Source organism: Microcaecilia unicolor, chromosome 11 (assembly GCF_901765095.1).
Source record: "Microcaecilia unicolor chromosome 11, aMicUni1.1, whole genome shotgun sequence".
Taxonomy (NCBI): Eukaryota; Metazoa; Chordata; class Amphibia; order Gymnophiona; family Siphonopidae; genus Microcaecilia; species Microcaecilia unicolor.
The window spans coordinates 6,299,472-6,325,497 of NC_044041.1; the positions used below are offsets into that span (position 1 = coordinate 6,299,472).

The following is a 26,026-nucleotide window of genomic DNA, read 5'->3' on the forward strand; positions in this document are numbered from 1 at the left end:
CTTTTCATTAAGCACTTTTATGGAATGAAAAGGTAAACAAAGGGAGTAATCGAGATTCTTAAAACACATCTTTTTTTTTTGTTTGTTTGATGTAGCTCAAGCCTTTTCAGTAATAGCTCAAGGTCAGTTGCATTCAGGTGCACAGGGTGTTTCCCTGTTCCTGGAGGACTCAACAGTCTAAGGCAGTGGTGTAGCTACGTGGGGCCACAGGGGCCTGGGCCCCCCGTAGATTTGGCCCTGGACCCCCCTGCCGACGACCCTCTCGACCTCCCCCCTCCCGCCGCCTCCTACCTTTGCTGGCGGGGGACCCCAACCCCCGCCAGCCGAGGTCCTCTTCTTCCGGCGCAAGGCTTCGTTCTGTTTCTGACGTCCTGCAGAACGAAGCCTTGCGCCAGAAGAAGAGGATCTCGGCTGGCGGGGGTTGGGGTCCCCCGTCAGCAAAGGTAGGTGACGACGGCGGGTTGGCGGCGGGAGGGGGGAGGTCGAGAGGGTCGTCGGCAGGGGGGGGTCAAAGTTGGTGGTGGCGGTGCAGGCGCCGGGGGGGGGGTCGGTGGCACCGGGGGGGGGCTAAAATATGCCCCCTCACCTCGGGCTCTGGACCCCCCCCCTCCCGCCGAAGTCTGGCTACGCCCCTGGTCTAAGGGGCCCTTGTACTAAGCTGCTGTTCATGTCCCACATGCCGCCGTAAATTTGGTCAGTTATTTCATGTTCTGGCCATGCTGTAAGATTAGCTGCCACTGAAAAAAAATTACTGAGGGAGCCCTTACTGCCTGATATAATTTAGACCAGGCTCTACATTGGCAGATTCTGTTCTAAAATAGTGCTGAGACGTGAGACACGCCGACCTGCACCTCTCAATTTCTAACACGGGGCTGCAGATGTTCAGTGGCTGGACCTTTTGCCTTACGAGATGAAAAGAACATTTGTGAATATAATTCTCCAGAGTTATCCCAGACCATAAATTAGCCTGAGATCAAATAGCTGTTAACGGTGGACTCTTGTGACAGGTGTCATCAGCAACTGGACCGATGAGGATCGTATCCCACCTTGCACCATCTTCCAAGCTTTTAAATATTACCTGGACATCACCACACCACCCACCCCTCTGCTGATTCAACAGTTTGCTTTACTGGCCAGAAGTGACAAGGAGAAGAAGCGGCTACAAGTCCTGAGCAAGGTGAGCTCTGCTTGCCCACAGGCTTGCCTTCATTTCCCTGTTCTGCCTTTTCTCCTTAGACAAGATTGCTGTGTTCCAGTATTACGTATCACCCGAAGTTTTATGCAATTGTTATAACTTTGCCTTCCAAACGTGGAACTCATTTATTTACAAATGTCTTTAATCTTAATAAAATGCTCATATACTTGAAGCTGTATACAGTTAGGATGTTTCTTCAATAGATACTTTCAAATGGAAGATATTGCCTTTTCTATATAAGGAATAGCAAAGGGGGGGGGGGGGGGGGGGGGGGGGGGGGAAGCCAGAATCCACAGGTTGAGGTAAACCAGAAACAAATATAGATATGTTACAAGTCAGACCCAAAATAGTGTTCATTAGATTCACTGGTCCTCTAATACAGTGTTTCCCAAGTCCCGGTCCTGGTGTACCTCTTGCCAGTCATGTTTTCAGGATATCTACAATGAATATGCATGAACTTCATTTGCATACACTGCCTCAATTATATGCAAATCTCTTTCATGCATGTCCATTGTGGATATCCTGAAAACCTGACTGGCGAAGAGGTACTCCAGGACAGTGGCGTACCAAGGGGGGGTGGGTGCGGTCCGGCCGGGTGCACGCCACTGGGGGGGGGGGCGCGCATCTGTCGGCAACGCTCGTTCCCTGCTCCTTCTGCCCCGGAACAGGTTACAGGCGCGCGGCCCCCCCCCCCCCCAAGCAGGTAAAAATGCACCCGGGGTGGTCCTTTCGCCGGGGGGGGTGTCCTTTTGCCGGGGGTGGGGGGGTCGCGCTGCACCCGGGGGGGTGTCCTTTCGCCGGGGGGAGGTGTCGCACTGCACCTGGGGGGGGGGGGGCGCATCAGTGATCTGCCCCGGGTGTCAGCCACCCTAGGAACACCACTGCTCCAGGACTGCTCTAATACACAGGAGTATGGAAAAACAACTGCTACAAGTCATGGATCTAATTGGTACCAAGAATTCACTACGTTTTATTAAAGTGCTCCATAAATATTTATATCCAGCAAAAAGTGGGGAAAGCATATGTGTGTGTCTCTATATATGTCTGTGAGAGTGTTTTCACGCCCTGTTCCCTTTAAGCTGAGCAGGAGTCTTCCAAGTGCACTGCTACCAGTAGGGGGCAGTGCTTCATTATTGTGTTTTCAACTGCTAGGAACAGGCAAGTTCCCTAGAGTCTTGCAGAGTTTGCCTGTCCCTCACTGTTAAAAATGTGATAGTGAAATAGGGCAGAACTGTAGGAATAGGGTTACCATATTTTGTCCCCCAAAAAGGAGGGCACATGCCCTGCCCCCTTTCACACCCCACCCCTTTCACGCCCACCCTACCCCCTTTCACACCCCTCCCCTTTCACGCCCACCCTGCCCCCTTTCACACCCTCGCTCCACCCCCTTTCACATTTTCCCCTCCCCCCTGTCACACACCCTGTCACTCCCCCTCCCCGTCACCCCCTCCCCTTACCTTACTACTGCCCTGGTGGTCTAGTGACCTCTTGGGGGCAGGAAAGAGCCCCCTCTTTCCTGCCCGGAGCGCTGCCCTGCATGCATCCTTCCTGTTCGTGATCTCAGTGCCGATTCAAAATGGCTGCCGAGAGTTGACGTGACCTCGCATTAGCCATCCCTTGTGAAAAGCCCCCACAAAGAGGTAACTTGTAATTCCAGCATCTGACCACAAAATTCAGCCCTAGTCCTGACTGCCAGAAGCCTGAGTGAAAAAATATGTTTTAAATGGAGCCTTAAATTTGGGAATTGATTGCTTGCTATGGATGTACGGTGGAAAATCGTTCCGAACTTTAGGAGTAAAAAATAAGGTACATGGAGGGGAGGGGGGGAGAAGTCAAGATGGCGGCAGGCTATCGCTGCTGTGAGCATTGAAGCTGCTAGATGGAGCCTCTCTTTTCAATTTCTTCATACCGTTCCACTTCCATCCATATACCACATACTAAAAGGAAGGGGGTTGTTAAGGCTTTGTCCTCGCCAGCCTTCAGTTCAAATATACTGTAAAAAGGGGAAACTGAAGTTCAAATATACAACCCTTGAGCATATATTTATAACAATTTATACAACAGGGCATAACAACCAGTAACCCAATCTAAACTTAATTTCCATTTAAATGAAAGTTCAAATCCAGTTTTCTATACTTCACACTGAGTAATTCACTTCAGGACAACAGTATTCAGTGAAAAATCCCATCAGAATTACAATTTTTTTTTTAATTCCCAAAATCTAGCAGTGAATCTACTGGCAGAATTGGTCCTGTAAAAAGTCGATTCTTTGTAGAGATTCTGCTCTTGTGCTGGTATAATGTGAAAACCAGTACATAATCCAGACTGCTAGAGCTGGCTTTCAAATTATCTTAACTCAATCACCCCTTTCTCTGGTCTTTGAGTAGTAGACTAATCATTGGCTTCTTGAGAAGATATATAGAGCCGTATTTTCAAAGCACTTAGAAGTTGCATAGTAACCTTTGGAGCTTTGTAAGTCTATGTGCTTTAAAAATAAGCCCCATAGTTTCCAGCACAGGGTCTTTACAAAAGGTCAGTTTTCAGCATAGAGATGTTCCCATGAACCAGCAGCTAACTGACGGCTTTGCAGTTGAGTCCTTGAGATTGCTTTGTGGGAGCGGAGGCCTTGTGTTGAAGGAGGAGGAAGGAGCATCCTCCTCACTGGAGCACAAAACATCTTTGTCTTCCCCAGCTGTAAATGCCCCGCTATGTCCGGCAGCCAAATTGGTGACTCTTGGAGGTGCTACCCTCATCGCAGGTTCAGCGTCTGGAGCACCTAGTGAGGACGGGGCGCCGAGAAATGGACCAACAGGAGAAACAACAAGAGATGCTTTGCTGGCTCCCACGGCGATGTCTTTAGATCACATTTGGAACCCTTTAGAGGTAGCATCATTGGTCTCTAAATTCGATGAAATGAAGAAGAACATTGAAGTATTGAAAGCTGACTTTTCTGGACAGATTAAACACATACAAAGAAACTGGTTAAAGGTCTTCCAAGATTTTAAAGCTGCTGCAGTAGTGGACAGGCTGATGGTTCACCGGCGATAAGAGCAGCTAGAAAATCAGAATAGGAGATTTAATCACCGTATTTTGAACTTTCTTATATCTTTGACCACAACTCCTTTGGATTTATTCAAGAAATATTTAGTTGATATGTTGGAATTTTCTTCTGACGGATTGCCTCTCGATAATAAAATGTTCTATTTGTCAGTTTCCTCTAAAAAAAAAGAATCCCAAGGAGAAGTGGGGGTGGACCCTCAAATCTGTCAATGAGGCTGTCTCTTCCTATAATACTATTTTCTCCTCTGCTCTGGATACTCTTGCTTCTCCCATTTCCCGTTCAGTAAGGCATATCAAACCCCAGCCTTGGCTGACCTCTAGAATCCGCTACCTAGGTTCCTGTGCTCAATATGCCGAATGCCTTTGGCTGAAATCCTGTGCCCATGCTGACTTCATACATTTCAAATTCTTGCTGACCTCCTTCCAGTCTGTACTACATCCAACATCCAGTTGACAAACTCTCTTGGCTCAAACCCTTGACGTCTCTTTGCCACACTGAACTCTCTCCTCCAACTACCTTCACCTCCAACTCCCCTTCACTTTCTCCCCAGACTCTGGCTGAATATATTCACGATAATGTTCATAAGATTAACCTTGAATTCTCAGCCAAGTCACCTCCAACTTTCTTTCCATTCTCTCAACCCTCCTTTAACCCCTTCCCCCTTTTTTTCCTTTTCCGAAATCACTGAAGAGGAAACTGCACATTTTCTTTCCGCCTCGAAACTAACAATCTGTTCCTCTGATCCTATTCCAACCCATCTATCCTCAATATTTCACTTTCCACCCTTGGTGCTCTGATCTCATCCAATGGTTTTCAGTATCACCTTTACAATTCAGTGATGTAGCTAAGGGTGGGCTTGAGCTCAGGCCCACCAGTAGCAGCACACCTATGATATTTCCACTTGGAGTTTGACCCAAGGAGCATGACTTGCTCCTTGAGTGCACGCCAAAGGCACAATGCATCGCCAATTTGTTACATTTAAATTCTTCTTCAGGCAGGTGGCCCATATATCAGCATATCACATAATGGTGTTAATCGGAGCACACAGTTCGGTTTGGCAGAAACCCGGGAGAATACATTCAAATACCTAGAATGCATAGAAAACAATACGATACAGTGAAAACCTACTAAGATAGAAAATAAACAAAAACATCGCCAATATGTTACAGTTAAAATCCTCTTCCGGGAGGTGGTCCCTACATCAGTGGGTCATGTGACAGTATATGGAGCACACGGTTGGGTTTGGCAGAGACCTAGGAGAATACAGTCAGATACATCAGCGAAAAGAGTTGCTGTCGCATGGGGACACTTTTGAAATGTAAAGGATGGAGAAAGGGGGAGAAGTTGTCGGGTGAAAGAGTTAAAGACTGACATTCGGCATTAGGCATCTCCATTTTTCTGTTTTAAGTTAGGCCTGGTATCTCTGCAGCCTAAATTTAAAATGATGAAAAACTACTGGAAAGGAGCTGGATTTTACTGCTGTCTGGATAACCTGTCATTCATCCCTCCCCCCACCCCACCCCTGCCTTCCCCTAAAACTGTACCTTTTGGTCTTCTTATAAGTTTTATGCAAAGAACCCATAATGGCATGTTCAACACACAAAAATCATGGGGTTGATAGTCAAAGTAATTTAAATGGGCAGAACAGCTTCCTCTCCATTTAAATCACTTGTGCCCACCCAGCCGCCAGTCTTCAACATCACTCAGCCAGACAGTGCTGCTGAGTATCGGCACTCACCTACCATGTCCTAAGTGAGCAGGTCAGGGACTTACAGTGGGAGGAGCCAGGAGTTATGCGGGTGCTGGCAATGGGAAAGGAGTGGCCTAGTGGTTAGGGTGGTGGACTTTGGTCCTGGGGAACTGAGGAACTGAGTTTGATTCCCACTTCAGGCACAGGCAGCTCCTTGTGACTCTGGGCAAGTCACTTAACCCTCCATTGCCCCATGTAAGCCGCATTGAGCCTGCCATGAGTGGGAAAGCGCAGGGTACAAATGTAACAAAAATAAAATAGATACTATTGGAGATTCTACATGGAATGTTGCTACTATTGGAGATTCTACATGGAATGTTGCTATTCCACTAGCAACATTCCATGTAGAATCTCCAATAGTAGCAACATTCCATGTAGAATCTCCAATAGTAGCTACTATTGGAGATTCTACATGGAATGTTGCTATTCCACTAGCAACATTCCATGTAGAAGGCTGCGCAGGCTTCTGTTTCTGTGAGTCTGACGTCAGACTCACAGAAGCAGAAGCCTGCGCGGCCACATTGGGTGATCTGCAAGGGCCGACTTCTAGTGGAATAGCAACATTCCATGTAGAATCTCAAATAGTAGCAACAGTGGAGGAGTGGCCTAGTGGTTAGGGTGGTGGACTTTGGTCCTGGGGAACTGAGGAACTGAGTTCGATTCCCACTTCAGGCACAGGCAGCTCCTTGTGACTCTGGGCAAATCACTTAACCCTCCATTGCCCCATGTAAGCCGCATTGAGCCTGCCATGAGTGGGAAAGCGCGGGGTACAAGTGTAACAAATAATCATTCCCTGTACCCCCATAACGGACCTGGTATGCAGGACCTCATAAAGATCAGTCCTAACTTTGCCCAGTTAGGTATGAAGCTGCCAACACTGAATATTGGCTGCTACCTGCATAACTTCGAGAACCGGCCAACACATGATGCAATGTTTACCCTCCCTCCCACCCCCTGGCAAGGTCTGATCGCACCTTCCTCCCTGGAAAGGTTAGGATCACCCTTGAAGAAGTAAAGAGCCCCCTCCCACCCACTCTCCCCAATCAGAATGGAGTCCCCCCTCCCCCCTACAGCTAGAGATTGTGGCAACCATATTTACCATGGAGCTATCAGGGGCAGGAGTAAATACGGTTCACTCCTGTCCCCATTGCAACACTGGACCACCAGGGAGTTCAGGTAAGCCCTGGGAGCCTATTCTGACTGGGGAGTTGGGGGTGGACTTTACTTGTCAGGGGGGATGAAAGGAGGCTTCTTTAGATGTCAGGGAGTGGGAGCAGGAGGTGTTCACTTGTCAGGAGGCTGTGGGGGGGGGGGGGGGCATGGATATAGGACTGCTATTCAATACTGGTGGCCAGAGATAGCCTGGCATTGAATATTGGTGCCTAATTCTGCCCACGGTGATCAACGTTTAAAAAAATGTTGACCACCACCAGCTGAATATTGACCGGTATGCATATAACTAGGGCATTTTTTTAAAATGATTCTTGCGGTCAACATTGGAACCAACCACGTATTGTCTTTCTGAATATCAGACCCATTGACAATGACAGACTGTGGAGCCCCAGGGTAGAAAGAGCGCTCACGCCTTACATGGCTCATTAATTAGGTCCCTCACTTTTGTATTTAGGGTTTGCAGGAATACGAGGAATGGAAATGGTATAAAAACCCAACCATTGTGGAGGTGCTGGAGGAGTTTCCATCTATTCAGATGCTATCGTCGCTGCTGCTAACCCAGCTGCCCCTGCTCCAGCCTCGTTATTATTCCATCAGCTCTTCCCCTGACATGTACCCAGACGAGGTGCAGCTTACCGTGGCAGTGGTGTCCTATCGCACAAGAGGTGAACGGAAAGACTTAAAAGGAGATCGTACTGTATTGCATTTACTGTGGAGGGTTCCTATTACCTGTATGATCTCAAAAACCCATGTATTGTATTGGTCCAAAAAAAGATATGCAAAAGAATATACAAGGGTATAGATCAAATTGTCCACTTGTTCATATAACATGTTTCAGCACATGTAATTAATGCCTGCATCAGGAGCATGGATCACACCTTTACAGCTCCCTGAACTCAATGTATTTATAGTAGTTTCAAAATAATACGCTCTCAAACATAATCACTTGTAAGGCAATCGGGAAAACCATTAAGAAAAAAACTTTACATATATGCGTGGGATAAGCATAAAGGAATCCTGTGCAGAAGGAATGGATCCTCAGGAGCTTAGTCAAGATCGGGAGGCGGGACTGGTGGTTGGGAGGTGGGGATAGTGCTGGGCAGACTTATACGGTCTGTGCCAGAGCCGGTGGTGGGAGGAGGGGCTGGTGTTTGGGAGGCGGGGCTAGTGCTGGGAAGACTTATACGGTCTGTGCGAGAGCCGGTGGTGGGAAGTGGGACTGGTGGTTGGGAGGCAGGGATAGTGCTGGGCACACTTATACGGTCTGTGCCAGAGGCGGTGGTGGGAGGCAGGAATAGTGCTGGGCAGACTTATACGGTCTGTGCCAGAGCCGGTGGTGGGAGGCGGGGATAGTGCTGGGCAGACTTATACGGTCTGTGCCAGAGCCGGTGGTGGGAGGCGGGACTGGTGGTTGGGAGGCGGGGATAGTGCTGGGCAGACTTATACGGTCTGTGCCAGAGCCGGTGGTGGGAGGCGGGACTGGTGGTTGGGAGGCGGGGATAGTGCTGGGCAGACTTATACGGTCTGTGCCAGAGCCGGTGGTTGGGAGGCGGGGCTGGTGGTTGGGAGACGGGGATAGTGCTGGGCAGACTTATACGGTCTGTGCCCTGAAGAGCATAGGTACAAATCAAAGTAGGGTATGCACAAAAAGTAGCACACATGGGTTGTCTTGTTGGGCAGACTGGATGGACCGTGCAGGTCTTTTTTGTGCCATCATCTACTATGTAAGCTGCTTATGATAGAAATAGGCAATGGATTTTCCCAAATCCATCTTAATAGCTCATGAACTTTTCCTTTAGGAAGCTTTCCAAACGTTTTTAAAACCCTGCTAAGCTAACTGCTTTTGCCACATTCTCTGGCAACAAATTTGCCATATCTCAAAAAAGTTACAGTATAGCAGAATTAGAAAAGGTTCAAAGAAGGGCAACCAAATTGATTAAGGGGATAGAACTCTTCTCATATGAGGAAGGGCTAATGAGGTTAGGGCTCTTCAACTTGGAGAAGAGACAGCTAAGGGGGGTTATGATAGAAGTCTACAAAATCCTGAGTGAATAGTACAGGTAAATATGAATTAATTGTTTACTCTTTTAAAAAGTACAAAGACTAGGGGTCACTCAATAAAGTTACATGGTAATACTTTTAAAACGAACAGTAGAAAATATTTTTTCATTTAACAAATAGTTAAGCCAGAGGATGTGGTAAAAGCATTTAGAATATCTGGTTTTTATAAAGGTATTGGACAAGCTCCTGGAGGAAAAGTCCATAGTCTGCTATTGACATACACAGGGGGAAAGCCAAGTAGCCAATCTTGCTACTTACCATTTAGGATTTTGCCTGGTACTTGTGACCTGGATTGGCCGCTGTTGGAAACACGATATCCAGTATGGCTATTCTTATGTTGTTACATATATTAAGCTCTCTGTAGGCAGCCTTTGGAGTTCTAAGTGAGTTCTGTAAAGGTGTGATCCATGTCTTGGAAGCGTTATTAATTTGCCCCTGATGAAGGCATTATACATGCTGAAACACGTCAGACATATGAACATGTAGACAATTTGATCTACATCACTGATGCTCTTTTAATGAAAGTTACTTTAATCTACAGTCACTGGTTGACATTGGGGCTCATTTTCAAAGCACTTAGGCTTACAAAGCTGCATAGGTTACTATGGAACTTTCTAAGTTTAAGTGCTTTGAAAATACACCTCATTGTACTGTTCCAACTTGTAAAGGGATGGTGGATCCATATCTGGTTTGGATGCAATTCCAGGCCCTTGTTCTGGTAGCCAGTCCCATTTCCAGTATAAAACTGGGGCAGGACAAGTGAGCTCAAGCACTGGACTAACTCTCAGTAAAGCCAGGCTTTAATTCTACTCCTTGTGGTCTTAGACAAGTCACTTAAAGGCAAATGCATAACTGGAGCACAAGCCCAGAACGCTAGATGGGAGAGAAGGAGGAAGAGGTGCCGGTTGCCCAGCTCTGGATAGCAGAAGCTTCCACAGAAACGAAGAGGTTCGTTTTAGCCAGGTTGGGAACAGTCAGGTTCAGAGCTCTTTGATCCTTCCCCCTTCCTCTTCTTTCAAACTGGAGACAAAAAGGGGCAATAGAGAGGAAACTTTCTTTGGATGGGATTATGTGGTATCTACCCAACGATTATCTACTCCCCATGCTGCAAAGCCAGTGTTTCCTTGCAAGAGCAACACAGTTGTTCCATGGTGAAAGAACCCTTCCCCAACTGAGCAGAAACATATTATTTCAGCTCCTGCGACCTGTGCTGGGTCCCTAACCTGCAAGGAAACCCTGCCTGTCCAGGGGATTCCAGCCAGTTGGGAACCCAGACACCCTAATACCAGCTCTGAGCTGGGGTAGGGTTTTCAGCGGCAAGAGCACCCTTGTTTGGCATGCTATCCTCTGAAAATTGGGGAGGAATAGGGAATGACCTCATCGGCGTGCATTTGCATGCTTATTGCGCTGTGAGCCGGCAAGCTCGTTGGTTCACGTGCTTGTCGGCTCTGAGCATTCTGCGGTAGCAAATGCTGGCGCTTTTCCCGCACTAATGGCCTCTGGCGGCCGCATTTGCTTCTGTGTATCAGAGCCCCTATCCTCTATTGCCTCAAGTACAAAATTAGATCGTGAGCCCTCCAAGGACAACAGAATACGTAGCATTCCTGAATGTGATTCACCTTGAATTACTGCTGAAAAGTATGAGCCAGGGGCGTATCTGCGTGGGGCCACAGGGGCCTGGGCCCCCGCAGATTTCGCCCTGGCCCCCCTCCCCGCCGTCAACCCTCCCCCGCTGCTTACTTTTGCTGGCGGGGGGCCCCAAGCCCCGCCAGCCGAGGTCCAACCCGAAGTCGTCATATTTCATCTTCCTCCGACTCCTCCGTGGCCATGCTGTAAGTAACGCTGCTGATTCGTTGAATCCAGCTCGGAGTCTGACGTCGCAGCACGTTGTACGCGCGTACAACACTGGATTCATCGAATCAGCAGCGTTACTTACAGCATGGAGGAGTCGGAGGAAGACGAAATATGAAGACTGCGGGTCGGACCTCGGCTGGCGGGGGTTGGGGCCCCCCCGCCAGCAAAGGTAAGCAGCGGGGGAGGGTTGACGGCGGGGGGGGGTGGAGAGTGGCGGCGGCGGGGGGGGGAGGAGGGAGGCAAAAATGTGCCCCCCCTCTCTCTGGCTCTGGCCCCCCCTACCGCCGGATTCCAGATACACCCCTGGTATGAGCTAAATCCAAATAAATAAACTTTGAACATGTTGCATTTATTTAATTTTCAAAAATGAACAGAATAGGAAATTTTACTGAGATGTTCAAATTAAAGCGAGTCCTTCCATACCCAAGACTGTGCAAGAGGAAGAACAGAAAAAAAGTCATGAAAGGCTTAATGATTCTCTGTTTCACAGGTGGTGATGGGCCTATTCACCATGGAGTCTGCTCCTCGTGGTTCAACAGGATAGAGACAGATGAGGTTGTGCCCTGCTTTGTGAGAGGGTAAGCACTTCGAATTAATAATGCCAAATTAGGAAATATATGTTATACAACATGTGGGGCTAAATGTATGATAATAATGGGCCAATCTCCACAAGCTTTAAATATTCAAACCAGAGGCGTATCTGGACTTCGGTGGGAAGGGGGGCCAGAGCCAAAGTGAGAGGGCACATTTTAGCCCCCCCCTGGTGCCACTAACCCCCCCCCCCCGGCCGCCACTGACCCCCCCCCGCCATTGCCGTACCCCCCTGCCGACGACCCTCTCCACCCCCTTCCCGCTGCCAACCCTACCCCGCCACCATCGCCTACCTTTGCTGGCGGGGGACCCCAACCCCCACCAGCCGAGGTCCTTCCGTTGCAAAGCTGGCAGGGGACCCCAACCCCCACCAGCCGAGGTCCTTCCGTTGCAAAGCTGGCAGGGGACCCCAACCCCCACCAGCCGAGGTCCTTCCATTGCAAAGCTGGCGGGGGACCCCAACCCCCACCAGCCGAGGTCCTTCCTTTGCAAAGCTGGCAGGGGACCCCAACCCCCACCAGCCGAGGTCCTTCCGTTGCAAAGCTGGCGGGGGACCCCAACCCCCACCAGCCGAGGTCCTTCCGTTGCAAAGCTGGCGGGGGATCCCAACCCCAGCCAGCCAAGGTCCTCTCTTCCTTTGCAGCAAAGCTTCCTTCAGTTTCAAATTCTGAGCAACGGAAGGACCTCGGCTGGTGGGGGTTGGGGTGCCCCGCCAGCAAAGATAGGCGACGGCGGGTTGGCGGCGGGAGGGGGGTGGAGAGGGTCGTCGGCAGGGGGTCCAAGGCCAAATCTACGGGGGCCCAGGCCCCTGTGGCCCCACGCAGATATGCCCCTGATTCAAACTAGCATTCGTATGGAATTTTCAGCACACCTCACAACACGACAACCCTGTAGGTGGGTTCATACGAGACCCATCATGCTGTATCTCAAATCACAGGTACTACAGAGTGGCAGAGGGTGGTAAATGCCACCCAAAAAAATGATTTACCACCTGTTTTTCTAGCATGTTTGTAGTTTAGGGGAAAGAAGCAGAAAAGGGTGTCTCACTCCCTGTCTAGTATCCTCTCCTCCTCCCATACGTGAGGTCCAGTTTCTCTCCCACTTCCTCTTCACCCCCTCCCCAACACAGTCCAGCATATCTCTCTTCCTTCTCTCCCCCTCCTGGCAGTCATCCAACCTTCCCATAGGACACTGGCAGCACCAGCGATGAAGCAACCTGCCTTCAGCTGGCCCCGGAAGCCTTCCCTCTGCCACATCTCCTCTGTTGCAACTTCTTCTTTCTGTGTATTTGGAACATGGCAGAGGGAAGGCTTTTGGGGCTGATCAGAGGTATTTACCTTACTGATTCTGCCAGTGACCCACATGAAGACTAGAGGACCACTGGGGAGGAGGGAAGGGAGATACTTGACTGAATCAGGGTGGAAGGAGAGATGTTTCTGCACTTGGGGGAAGGGAAGGAAAAGAGAGATTCCTGATGATGGGGATAGATCAGATGGAACATGGAAGGGAGGGGAAGAAGATTGTGGACCCATGGAGGGAAAGAGATGCTGGGACCAGAGGGAAAAGAGAGACCGGAGTGGGGGGGGGAAGTGATAGAAATGCTGGACCAACAGAGAGAAAGAGATGCTGGACCACGGTGAGGGGGGCAGGGGGGAGAGAGAGAGAGTTGCTGGCCCTGGAGTGAGAGGTGCAGGAGAAAGGGAAGAGAGCGTGAGAAGCTGGACTTAGGGGGGAGAGTTGGGGATACAGAGGGGGGATGCTGGACAGAATAGTTGAGGCACAAAGGGGATGATGGTGGATATGGATAGAGAAGACAAATCAGATGGACATGAGATCTGAGAAAGAGCAGAAGATGGATAAGATTGATGGAGGAAGGGAGGGAAACAGAGAAGATGACTGGGACTTGGTAGCTGAGACACAGAGTGAGCAGGAAATTATAGATGGGAGAAATAGAGAGGGAATTTTGAGGGGACAGTGAGAACCTGGCAACTGGCAGGTATGAGTGGAGGGGTGTTGATGGGTTGAGACAATAAGTGAGGGTGGGAATTGGGGGGTGGGAGAATGAGAAAATATGGAGAAAGGCTGAGACATAATGAGACGAACTTGGTAGACTGGAGAGAGGATAAGGGGTACTGAGGAGGGATATGGGAGAAAGGGGAGATGAGTCTCTGAAGGGGTTGAGTGAGGATGAAAATGAGGTTGAATGATGATGGGAGAGAGGCAATGCGGGGCTGGAAAAAGGGTAAGAGACAGAAGGAAGGAAGGCAAGCTGGGGCTGGAGAGGGAATGAGAGGCAGTGAGGGTGGAGAGTAGGTGAGGGCTGAGAGGGTGAGACAGAAGAAGGGAAGGGAAATGGGACTAGATATGGAGGGTTAAGTGACTTGCCCAGAGTCAAAACTGGACCCAGTTCCCCAGGATTAAAGTCTGCTGAACTAACCACTAGGCTACTCCTCCACTCTACTCTAACGGAAATGAGGGACTAGGGAGTGAGTAAAAGATGGGGGGAAGGGAGAGAGACAGACAGAGGGAACAATGGCAGTACTGGAAAGGGGATGACAAGGAGATAGGAAAAGCCAGTAAGTAGATGAGAAGTGGTCACAGGCAATATTCATCAGCACCACCCACTTAAAGGGGGAAACTTACTCCCATTACATAGTAACATAGTAACATAGTAGATGACGGCAGAAAAAGACCTGCATGGTCCATCCAGTCTGCCCAAGACAAACTCATATGTGTATACCTTACCTTGAATTTGTACCTGTCCTTTTTAGGGCACAGACCATATAAGTCTGCCCAGCAGTATTTCCCGCCTCCCAACCACCAGTCCCGCCTCCCATCACCGGCTCTGGTACAGACCGTATAAGTCTGCCCTCCCCTATCCTCGCCTCCCAACCACCACCCCCTCTTCCCCCCAACTGCTCCGCCAGTTGTTAGGGGGGGTAAAGGGTCTTGGAGTTGGTGCGCTGCCTTTCTGTGGTACAAACTTTACAAATTCTGTGCAGGTACTTTCTCTGTCTCTGCTAGATCTCACTGCATAAATTGAGACCTGTACTGAAACAGCAGGAGTTAGCGGTAAAATAAAGCGTCTTAACAGTAGTCTTCATTGATAGCCCCTAGACCCCTAAATGTTGCGGGCTTTAACCAGGCAGGAGTCTCTCCTGTCTGGTTGAATCTTTTTGAATATTGGTCCTTAGGCTTTTAAGTGTGGCTGAAAATAGAGCACAAGTTTAGAAGACTAACTTAGGAGCTCAGGTTTTTTAATGATTATTTATTTATTGCATTTGTATCCCACATTTTCCCACCTCTTTGCAGGCTCAATGTGGCTTACAGTGTGTCGTTGTTAGTAGATAGTAGATTAGGAGATAACCGTTAGTGTTACATAAAAGTAGCATCATTGACATTTAAACAAGAAAATATAAGTAGAAAACATTGCTGATTATAGGTAAAGGTATAGATGTCGTAGAGAATAGCGTGATCGAAATTTAACAAATTGACATAAGCAAGAGGATTGTTGATAGAGTAGGTAGGTTGCGATGTATTACATTTATAGTTGCTGCTCTTTTTGGTATGCCTTGTTGAATAGGTGGGTCTTCAGGGATTTGCGAAAGTTAATTGATTCATAAGTAGTTTTTAAGCTGTGCGGCAATGCGTTTCATAGCTGTGTACTCAGACAAGAGAAGTTAGACGTATGCGTTAGTTTGTATTTTAGGCCCTTACAACTGGGGAAGTGCAGATTAAGGAATTATCTGGCCAACTGTTGATTTGCATGCATTTCTATGTTCTTTGTAGAGGAAATGTTAGATGTGTATAATGGATGTTCGTTGAACCTATCTCTAGTTACTGTATAAAATCTTTTTTAAAAATATTGAATCCATAGATGTCATTGTTCATGGAGATCAGCATAAGGGCCAAATAAAGCTGAGCAGAATTTAAGGTGCAGTCTTTCATTGATTCTTTCCTGAAGGAGACTGGCTAACTTCTGCTTCTGTTGTCTAGTGCTCCCAGCTTCCACATGCCACAAGACCCCCGTGTTCCCTGCATCCTGGTAGGACCAGGCACAGGAATCGCCCCTTTCAGAAGCTTCTGGCAGCAGCGTCTTTTCGACATACAGCACAAAGGTGTGTCTGAATTTCTAGGTGAAAGCCATTTAACGATACTAACCCTTCTTCCCTATAGACTTGGGTAAGGTTTGCTCAATAGAAGGGTCAATCTACAGGTCAGTGGAAGAAACTGTAAAGCCCCCATCACTCTATTGTCTTTCAGTCTCTACTTTCTTCCATTACATAGTAACATAGTAGATGACGGCAGAAAAAGATCTGCACGGTCCATCCAGTCTGCCTAACAAGATAAACTCATATGTGCTACTTTTTGTGTATACCTGACCTTGATTTGTATCTGCCATTTTCAGGTCACAGACCGTAGAAGTCTGCCCAGCACTATCCCCGCCTCCCAACCACCAGCCCCACCTCCCACCACTGGCTCTGGCACAGACCGTATAAGTCTGCCCAGCACTATCCCCGCCTCCCAACCACCAGCCCCTCCTCCCACCACCGGCTCTGGCACAGACCGTATAAGTTTGCCCAGCACTAGCCCTGCCTCCCAACCACCAGCCCCGGCACAGACCATTTAAGTCTGCCCAGCACTATCCCCGCCTCCCAACCACCAGCCCCGCCTCCCAGCACCGGCTCTGGCACAGACCGTATGTCTGCCCAGCACTAGCCCCGTCTCCCAACCACCAGCCCCGCCTCCCAGCACCGGCTCTGCCATCCAATCTCCACTAAGCTCCTGAGGATCCATTCCTTCTAAACAGGATTCCTTTATGTTTATCCCACGCATGTTTGAATTCCGTTACCGTTTTCATCTCCACCAGATTAACTAACAGCACAAAACAGTGTTCCTCCCATGTCTTGTCTGTATTAAAAGTATTTGGCACACTGAACTTAGCATGCTTTTTTCATGAAAATCCATCAATGCTTGCATTTTGAATAATGAATGAAATAATGAAGCTGCCCCAGCAATGTTCTATATAAGCAAAATATGTCCATATCCTCTTTGCGCCAACCCCCCCCCCCCCCCACCCGCCCGCCCACACACACGTGTTTCAAGAGAGTTCCATATGTCTGGCTCTAGAGATTAAAATATGTTAAAGGCATAGCCATTCGGGATAGGCATACAGAGTATACTCAACCACTTGATGGGGCTTTTGTACTCCCTATGTACTAACCTTGTGCCTGTTACTCCTTAGGAATTAAACCATGCCCAATGATTCTTGTCTTTGGATGTCGGGAGTCCAAAATTGATCACATTTACAAAGAAGAGACAATTCTAGCGAAAAACAAAGGTGTTTTCAAAGAACTGTATACAGCTTACTCTCGTGAACCAGATAAACCAAAGGTACGTCTGTTCCAAGTGACTCATTTCGTCTTGTACCTAACTCACATTTACTGTAAACAGAAAGACTACTGTTCTTAATTAAGGGAAAACAGAGAAGCACAAACCCCAGAAAATGGGAACAAAACTGACTTATTTCAAATGATGCAGAGCGAAAGCAAGGGGTGAAATAGTAGAAGGTGTCAGGAGCTCCAGCTGGGACATGGGTAGCTGAGGAATGGAGGGCCCTGTCGTAAGCCATCACCACAGGTAGATGGACTCTCTCCATAGTAAATCAGGGCTACAAACTAAATTTGTCAAAAAGCCTCCAAATGCGTTCTACCAAATGCATCCAGCATTCCTCACCATCATATACCAATTCTAACAGTAGAAATCAAAGCACTTTTTATAAGTACATAAGTGTTGCCATAGCATCTTGTTTCCAGCAGTTTTAGGAAACTATCCAAACCTAACTATGTCTGATCTTCAAGGTCCTGAAAAGAAATGGCCCTGAGTATCTGAAGAATAGGATGATCTTCCACACACCGCCAAGGACACTAAGGTCCTCCCAAGGACTTTCACTATCTACACCCTCTCCAAAAGACATTACATGATATGATACCCTCAAGCGAGCCTTCTCTGGAGTAGCCCCCACACTCTGGAATGCACTGCCTGAAAGCCTGTGCTTAATACAAGATTATCTGTACTTCAGGAAGCAGGTGAAAGCTTGGTTCTTCAACCAGGCCTTTAACGGAAGAAGTAACTAACTTGTTAGTCTCACCCACACACACAAGCATTGACTCGGGCTGCACATACTGCAACGGGACATGTTTATCCACTCCTAGCCTGAGATAATATTTAACCATTTCTCTGACCTCACGTGCAACTTTCTTTAAATCAGTCACCTTACTTTCTGTCTATATGTTACATCTACTACTACTACTACTTGACATTTCTAAAGCGCTACTAGGGTTACGCAGCGCTGTACATCTTTGCTTTACCCTTCACTATCAATTATAATGTTCTGTTACGTATTGTGTTGACATTGTAAGTAGTAGACTGTGCCATACTTGGTATTATTTTTGAATATTTTTACTGCTGTAATTGCCTATTGCTCATGTTTGATCTATTTCTTACTGTACACGACCTTGAGTGAATTCCTTCAAAAAGGCGATAAATATATATCTTAGTAAATAAATAAATAAAATAAATGCTTTTAACCGCCTTTATGAAGAGATTCATCCAGGATGATGTGCAATAGGTACAGCTTGACATTAAACTTACAGTTTTGTTAACAGCATAATAATGAAATGATCTACCGTAAGAATAAAAGAAGTTAACTTGGAGATGGTAAACGAATTCCAGAGTTTAATTACATGTTGAGTGAAGAAATATTTTCTCCAATTTATTTTGAATTTAGTACTTTGTGGCTTCATTGCATGCTCCCTAGTCCTAGTTGTGGGGAGTGTAGTTGTGGGGAGTGGGTTTTGGGGTTTTTTGGGAGGCTCAGCACCCAATGTAGGGGAGCTATGCACCTGGGACCAATTTGCGAAGTTCACTGTAGTGCCCCCTAGGGTGCCCGGTTGGTGCCCTGGCATGTGAGGGGGACCAGTGCACTACAAATGCTGGCCCCTCCCACGACCGAGTGGCTTGGATTTGGCCGGGTCTGAGATGGCTGGCTTCGGTTTCCATTATGGGCGAAAACCGATGCCGGCCATCTCAAACCCGGCGATCTCAACAGTTATGTCGAGATTTGGCCGGCTCCAACCGTATTATCGAAAAAAAGATGGCCACCATCTTTTTTGAAAATACGGTTGGCTCCGCCCATTTACGGAGCCGGCCCTGGAGATGGCCGGCACCGTTCAATTATGGCCCTCTATGTAAATTTGTAAGTCTAAGTGCTTTGAAAATACACCTCTTGGGCTAAGGAGTTCAGTTTTTAAAAAATTCCGTGACTACATTCTGTACACGGGGTGAGTAAAACATTACAATAGTTGAACAGAGGAGTGAAATGAGCAGAGATAACTTACCTAAAATTCTCCTCTGACAAATAAACCCTAAGGAGTTTCAGTTTAAAGAAAATACACTTGACTACATTCCATACATGGGGTGAAAATAACAAAGCCGAATCCAGGAGTACCCTCAGGTATTTCATCTCATCTTTAATTTCAATTGAAGACCCTTCCACACCAAGTTGCTTGGGAGATGTTGAATCCAGATTATCAGAAAGAATCATAATTTGAGTCTTGGTCATATTAAGCTTTAATCTTTTGGCCGACATCCAGTTCTTTATCGTTGACTGCTTTTGTAACAGATTTTTCAATAGGAAAAAAGAACCAAATGTCATCAGCACACAGTTGATAAGATACTCCCAGTCCGCTCAAACGTTTACATAAAGATAGCATGGAAATATTGAACAAGACAGGCGATAAGGCAGACCCCTGGGGCACCCCTGATCAAATCTCTAACCAGCTAGATGTTGACTGATTTATTTGCACCTGAAAAAAACTGATTACTCAGAACAGAACCAGACCAGGAAAAGACCTTACCCCCACCCCCCACCCCCACACCCAGTTCTTCCAGGCATTCCAGCAGCAATTCATAATGTAATGAGATGTCTAGAGCAATTGTATAATAGAAATAGGAAAATGTCAGCAGAGAATAAATGATACCATAATAGGCAGCATTGAAAGAACATTCATATAGCATAGATATGATACTCATGATGTCAGCACAATGCAAATGACACATCTTAATAGGTTTGGAATTGGCACAGTCAAATAACATAGATATGATATTCACAATATCAGTAAGAAACAGTAAAACACTTTAATAGACAGCTAACATTGGAAGCAGGTGCAGTTGATACATGTAGATGGACAAATTGGGTAAGGCAGAGTCCTTGGGATTAATAGATAGGTGGCTAAATCAAAGGCAAATTATATGTACAGTTGAATAAGGTGTGAGGAACTGGTCTACGTTACAGGGTGTGCGACAAGCTAATGGATGTCACTTCCAAACTTAAAAAAAGTTTGCCCATTCCAAACACCACAATCTGAAATTACTCTAACAGATGCTTTCACACACGGCTGGGGAGCCCGTTCTCTCCATTTGTACACTCAAAGGAATATGAACTCAACAAGAAAAAGCTCAGAGGTTCAATGCGAACCATGAGGATGGACAAACAAGTAGCAATGTTTTTCATCAATAAGCAAGAGGGCTCTGGTTCTCTTCATTTGTGCCAAGAAATGGAGAAGATCTGGAAGCTTATGAGCCTTACTGAAAAACTCCTGGAGATGGTTTCAGCTTAGCCACTCTTGGAGTCAGGCTGGTACGTGATTATGAAACTGAATCTGACAAAGAACAAGGCCTACCTGGCCTGGTTGAGGCTTCACTGGTGGGCAGACTATATGTGCTCTGTAAATACGGGATGTTGGGCTCTTCCAGGAGGTACTGCCATTCTTCAAATGCCCACTTAATCGCTAGGAACTCCCTGTTCCAATGTCATAGTTCTTCTCTACTGGACATAATTTTCTGAAGATATGCACAGGGGTAAAGCTAGGCTAATTCCAGATACTGCTGAGAGAGAACTGAATTCCCCATGGATTTGGCTGCTGGTCTTTCCAGTAAGGGTCAATTTCCGTGTTTTTCCTGTTTCCCATGTGCTCTGGAGGTTTCCATGCATTTTCTGAATGTTAGATTTTTACCTCCCCCTTCTCCTAGCCTCTGACCAGCAATGCACAATATATAGATTTCTAGGATGGATGTATTGGACCATATGCGTACAGCAATTGAATACGGACATTTATAACAACTGCATCTGATATGAATGTTTCACTTTCATGAATTAAGGAAACACACATGCATTCATTCCCATGGTTGGGAGTTATGGTTTACATGTAAAAATAATTTTTTTAAGTGGCCTTTAAAGTAAAGGTCGAGTCAATCTGGACATTGAAGTGTCAGCAACTGTTTGTGTTTTGCCGACCAGTTCTATAACTGTGTAGATTTTTGACAATAGGTTATTTCGAGAAGATTATGATAACCCAATATATATTTTCTTTATATTATTTGGATACGTTTGTAACATTTTGACCATGGTAATATATAGCATTCTACTAATTCGTGTTATTTACTTCTAGATGAACTAAAAGCCTTCTGCTTCCTCCCTTGCTTAGAAATATGTACAAGATGTGCTGCGTGAACAGCTGGCGGAGATGACCTATAAAGCACTTAAAGAACAAGGAGGCCATGTTTACGTGTGTGGTGACGTCACTATGGCTGGTGATGTTCTGAAGAGCATTCAGCACATTATGAAGCAGCAGGGAAGCCTGACTGTGGAGGACTCCAGCTTTTTCATCAGCAGACTGAGGGTAAGAGCTGGTGTCTGAGGCGTCGGCATAACCAATTTTTTAGAGAGAACGAGAGGAACGTGGGCTAGGAAAGGAAGTGAAAAGGTCCACGGACGTAATCAACTTCTCCACAAACAAAAGGTGTAACTTCTTTCTGCTCCATATGGAGCTTTCTGTCTCCAGCAATCTTCTTAAGTGTTGTTTGTCATAGTTTGTTGTAAGCTGGTAGGGTAAAAATCGTTCAACTAAACTACCACGTGCTTTCCCCTTCTTTCCCCCAGCAACTTGGCTATTGCAGCAATGAGCCTTGGCTGAGAACTCATCAGCAAGCGTCCTCAAGACATAATAGCCAGGCTACCTGTATCATAGCCAGATGGCAAATGTTGGGTGGGCCTATGTGCAAAATGAGTAGGAACGAAATGTCCTCTCTGCTCACCACCCCCCCCCCAGTGCCCCTCCTCCCCAACCAAATTTAAAATTTAAATACCTGAGCTAGCAGGGATCCCCAAGCCCCCCTCCCCCCCCAGGTAAAGATCTCCGCTGAAGGTGCCCAGAACTCCCTGCTGCCAAATTATTCTTTCTCTTTGTGACTGTCTGATTACTGAACTCATGTTTAGCAACCTAGTGGAGTGGAGGAGTGGCCTAGTGGTTAGAGCACCAGTCTTGCAATCCAGAGGTGGCCGGTTCAAATCCCACTGCTGCTCCTTGTGATCTTGGGTAAGTCACTTAACCCTCCATTGCCTCAGGTACAAACTTAGATTGTGAGCCCTCCTGGGACAGAGAAATATCCAGAGTACCTGAATGTAACTCACCTTGAGCTACTACTGGAAAAGGTGTGAGCAAAATCTAAATAAATAAAGATTCCATTCAGAATCTGTAAGAATAGCAACAACATTCCATGTAGAATCCCAAAGAATATCAAGATTCTGGAATCCTAAAGAGTGACAAAATTCCATGCAGAATCTCAAACAGTAGAAACTTTCCATGTAAAACCCTAAAGAATAACAAACGGAGGAATGGCCTGTGGTTAGAGCACTGGTCTTGCAATCCAGAGGTGGCTGGTGCAAATCCCACTGCTGCTCCTTGTGATCTTGGACAAGTCACTTAACCCTCCATTGCCTCAGGTACAAACTTAGATTGTGAGTCCTCCTGGCCCAGAGAAATATCCAGAGTACCTGAGCTACTACTGAAAAAGGTGTGAGCAAAATCTAAATAAATAAACCATAGTGAGCAAGATATGTAAGAAATGATGTGCATAAATTTTAATTGTCTTCTATCCGGACATTATAAGCAAGCTTTTAATAACAGGCTTATGTAAAGATCTGAACTTCACTTTTGTATTGCTTTATCCGACTTCAACTTATATTTTTTTTTTAAGCAGGTGATTTTATGCTCACATACCTCTGGGCAATTGTAGAAGCAGGTACTTGAATGTATACAGCTCTGTTCTGTATGCTGAAATTGCTTGTGAAATTTCTCTTTGGCCTGATTTATTTTGTTGCATTTGTATCCCACCTTATCCCACCTCTTTGCAGGCTCAAAGTGGCTTACAATACATCATGAGTAGTGGAAGACTGTTAGTAGATAAATATTTGGTATTGCAGGATCTTGGTCAGCATGATGATAACACAAAGTCGTAGTATACAAGCAGATATTATGAAACAGTTCTGAATATAGATTATCGACCCCTACGGTTTTCATTTGTCCCCTCTTTTCTTCAATTTAGGATGACAACAGATACCATGAAGATATTTTTGGAGTAACCCTACGCACATATGAAGTAACAAACCGCCTTAGATCCGAGTCCATTGCATTCATCGAGGAAAGCAAAAAGGACACCGATGAGTACGTTTGTAATGCAGCTCTTTTCTGGTCTGAATTCACTTTATTCATGGCCAACTCTTCACCCCTAAATACTAACGTACATAGGTTAAAACAAACATATTGGCCTCCTGACGTCTCTCAGCTCTGAATCTCATTGGTAACCAGATATATATAGCTTCTTATGTTTATGCTAGAGTTAGCCTATCATTTATTCATTTATTTTTAATTTGTAACTTTTCCTTAATTTTATTTGTTTTATGTTATGCAATGATTTTTATGTCTGACAGCTTGCTGAGATTTGTTTTGATTCTGTAGGATCTAAAATTAAATAAATACATACAATTAAAGATCCGGAAATTCAGACAATGTATGTTTCATATTTTGGGGTGTTTTTACTAAGCTGCAGTAAGAATTGACCTTAACGCGCCCTTTCAGGGGTCTTTACTGTGCACTAAAGCCATTTTTTTTCTGCAGCCATTTAAAAACCCCTATTTTCTATATATTTCATTTACAGTCATATGCTAATATTACCATTAGAGCACAACCATTTTAAAAACTTACCATACTGAACACTAACTATTACCTATTAAGGAGGCTGAAAGGGGTCTGGTGTTAATTGTGTAGTAATTAGTTAATGCATGCTAATGTAGATAACTCCTCCTCCCTGACAACCCTCTCCCCCCCCCCCAAAAAAAAAACATTTACCGTGCACATCCGCAAACTAACGTGGACTGCATTAGTGCATCTCGCATTAAGCACATGTTGCTACCTAACACAACTTAGTGGAAGGACCCCTTTGAGAGGTGGGGGCGTATTTTCAAAGCACTTACAGTAACCTATGGAACATTCTAAGTCTACAAAATACAGCTCTACTTTCCCCAGCGCAGGAAACGACGTGTTCTGGGGCTGGAACTATCATCAATGAGCACATCAGGATGACAGTAGCTGCAGATTAGCATGTGCTGAGCCTGCATCGGGCTTTCCGCCACTTCGTGAAAGGGCCCCTTAATTTTTAGGCTGCTAAATTAGGATGAATTGTCAGCTGAAAACTTAGGAGCTCAGCTTTTTGTGAATACCAGACCCGAAAAACAAGTGGGGCTGCTCCAGAGTGCTTTGGGGCTGGGTTCCACTGGGGGTTTGTGTCAGGCCCACTGGACCACCAGGGATTTGAGGTCCCCCTGAAATTGGGTAGAATGGGGGAACCACAGATTACCTGCACTGCCCCCTGCACCATTGTTGGTTTAAACATGAGAATAGGAAGTATTAGGGAGGTGGGGACAGTGACAAGATCAAAGCACTGCTCGCTGTGAAGGCTGAGCCAGTTGATGGAGGCTTCTGACACCCTTGAATTTTGGCATCCTGAGCCAGGACCTCACATGGCTCATGCCTTAAGCTGGACCTGCAGTTAAGAGGTGTAGCTAAGTACGTTGCATTTTGTTTGCTGTGCTGTTAACATTCAGTAGTTACATTTTGTTTCTCTTTCCCAAGCATTTACATCCGTAAATAGCAGAACTTCCAGGGGGTCCACTTTTTCAGTGGGAGATCTAGAGCATGCCTCCAGCCCGCCCAAGGTTCTGCTCATCCCCACCCACAGCTCCGCTCTGGCACACCCCAATGACGGCCCACGGCTCCAACAGTCACTTCCCCTTCCAGCAGCAGTAGGAGGCACCTTAATAAAACATCATTTCCTGCCTCCGGACCAGTCCAACAGCTCTTTTTGGTCCCATGGCAGCAGGAAATGATGTTTTATTAAGGCGTCTCCTACTGTCGCTGGAAGGGGAAGCTGCTCGGCGGGACATCCTGGCTCCCCAGCAGAAGTATGGGAGTCTCCTGCTGAAAACAAGAGAATTGATAGGTCTGAAACAGTGGCCTTCTGGAATCCCAATCTAGATGTGTAGATGATTCTAAAATGATCTCATGGTATCTGGGTTCCCTCTTTTTAAACACCACTTTTATGACTTGTGTCCTCAGATTGCATCCTTTATGGCGTTGTGGTTTATGTGGTAATTTACGTTCATTTGTTCTCTCCTTACCTACAGGGTTTTCTGTTCATAACTGGAATATTTTTCTCGATTGCCAAACTGACCATACAGCCCTACGTCCAACCTTTCAAGCTGGAAGAAAAACGGGTTTTGTATTTCATGGACGATGCTGAACCTTTTCGACAGGACTCCAAGAGAATTCCATCTGCCTCGTGTCCTGTTTATGACCTTGTCCTGTGGCAAGATACATATAATAGACGTATCTATATTTACTTTAGCATTTCCGAGGGGACCTGATGCTACTATGTGCTGTTTTCCAATCTGCCGTGAAACGATGGTCTGCTATGACGAGCAAGAACTGAAGGATGCATGATTTGTTTTGGATTCTGCTATTTTTACTGTTGGTTGAGGGACGTATATTGATTTGTCTTATGTCTTATTTTCTTCATCAAGCAAGAAAGACTGAAGAAAATTGCCAGTTTTTTTTAAGCCCCCTTTTTTTGAGTACTAAATGGAAGATGGCATCTTTCTACCACCACCCCCCCCCCCCAATATAATCTCATCCGTGCTTATCGCATGCCCCGCAGCTCTGCCACACCCCTCCTCCTAAATGTTAACACTTCCAGAGTCATTTAAACTTGCCACTATTCTGATTGTGAAACACAAAACAGCTTGGTTAAGTAAAATAGTTGCGGTGCATTGCAAAGTTGATTTTGTGATCACCTCCACGTTGAGCGCATGAATTTTGTTCCTGTTCTGTACATTTCATAGGTCTTAGGAAGGTTGAGGGTTTAAGGTTAGTGCCGCACATGG

The 26,026-nt window shown here is 46.3% G+C and overlaps 1 protein-coding gene across 1 annotated transcript in view; it reads left to right on the forward strand.

Moving 5' to 3' along the window:
* NOS1 (nitric oxide synthase 1) overlaps positions 1-25,697 on the forward strand; it is a 182,466-nt gene extending 156,769 nt beyond the window's left edge. The window contains exons 21-28 of the mRNA XM_030219764.1: positions 1,008-1,177; positions 7,634-7,844; positions 11,585-11,672; positions 15,682-15,803; positions 16,931-17,079; positions 21,234-21,428; positions 23,134-23,252; positions 25,271-25,697. Coding sequence (XP_030075624.1) covers positions 1,008-1,177; positions 7,634-7,844; positions 11,585-11,672; positions 15,682-15,803; positions 16,931-17,079; positions 21,234-21,428; positions 23,134-23,252; positions 25,271-25,286 — 1,070 coding nt within the window. The 3' untranslated portion in view covers positions 25,287-25,697. The remainder of the gene's footprint in view (positions 1-1,007; positions 1,178-7,633; positions 7,845-11,584; positions 11,673-15,681; positions 15,804-16,930; positions 17,080-21,233; positions 21,429-23,133; positions 23,253-25,270) is intronic.
* The last annotated feature ends 329 nt before the right edge of the window (positions 25,698-26,026 follow it).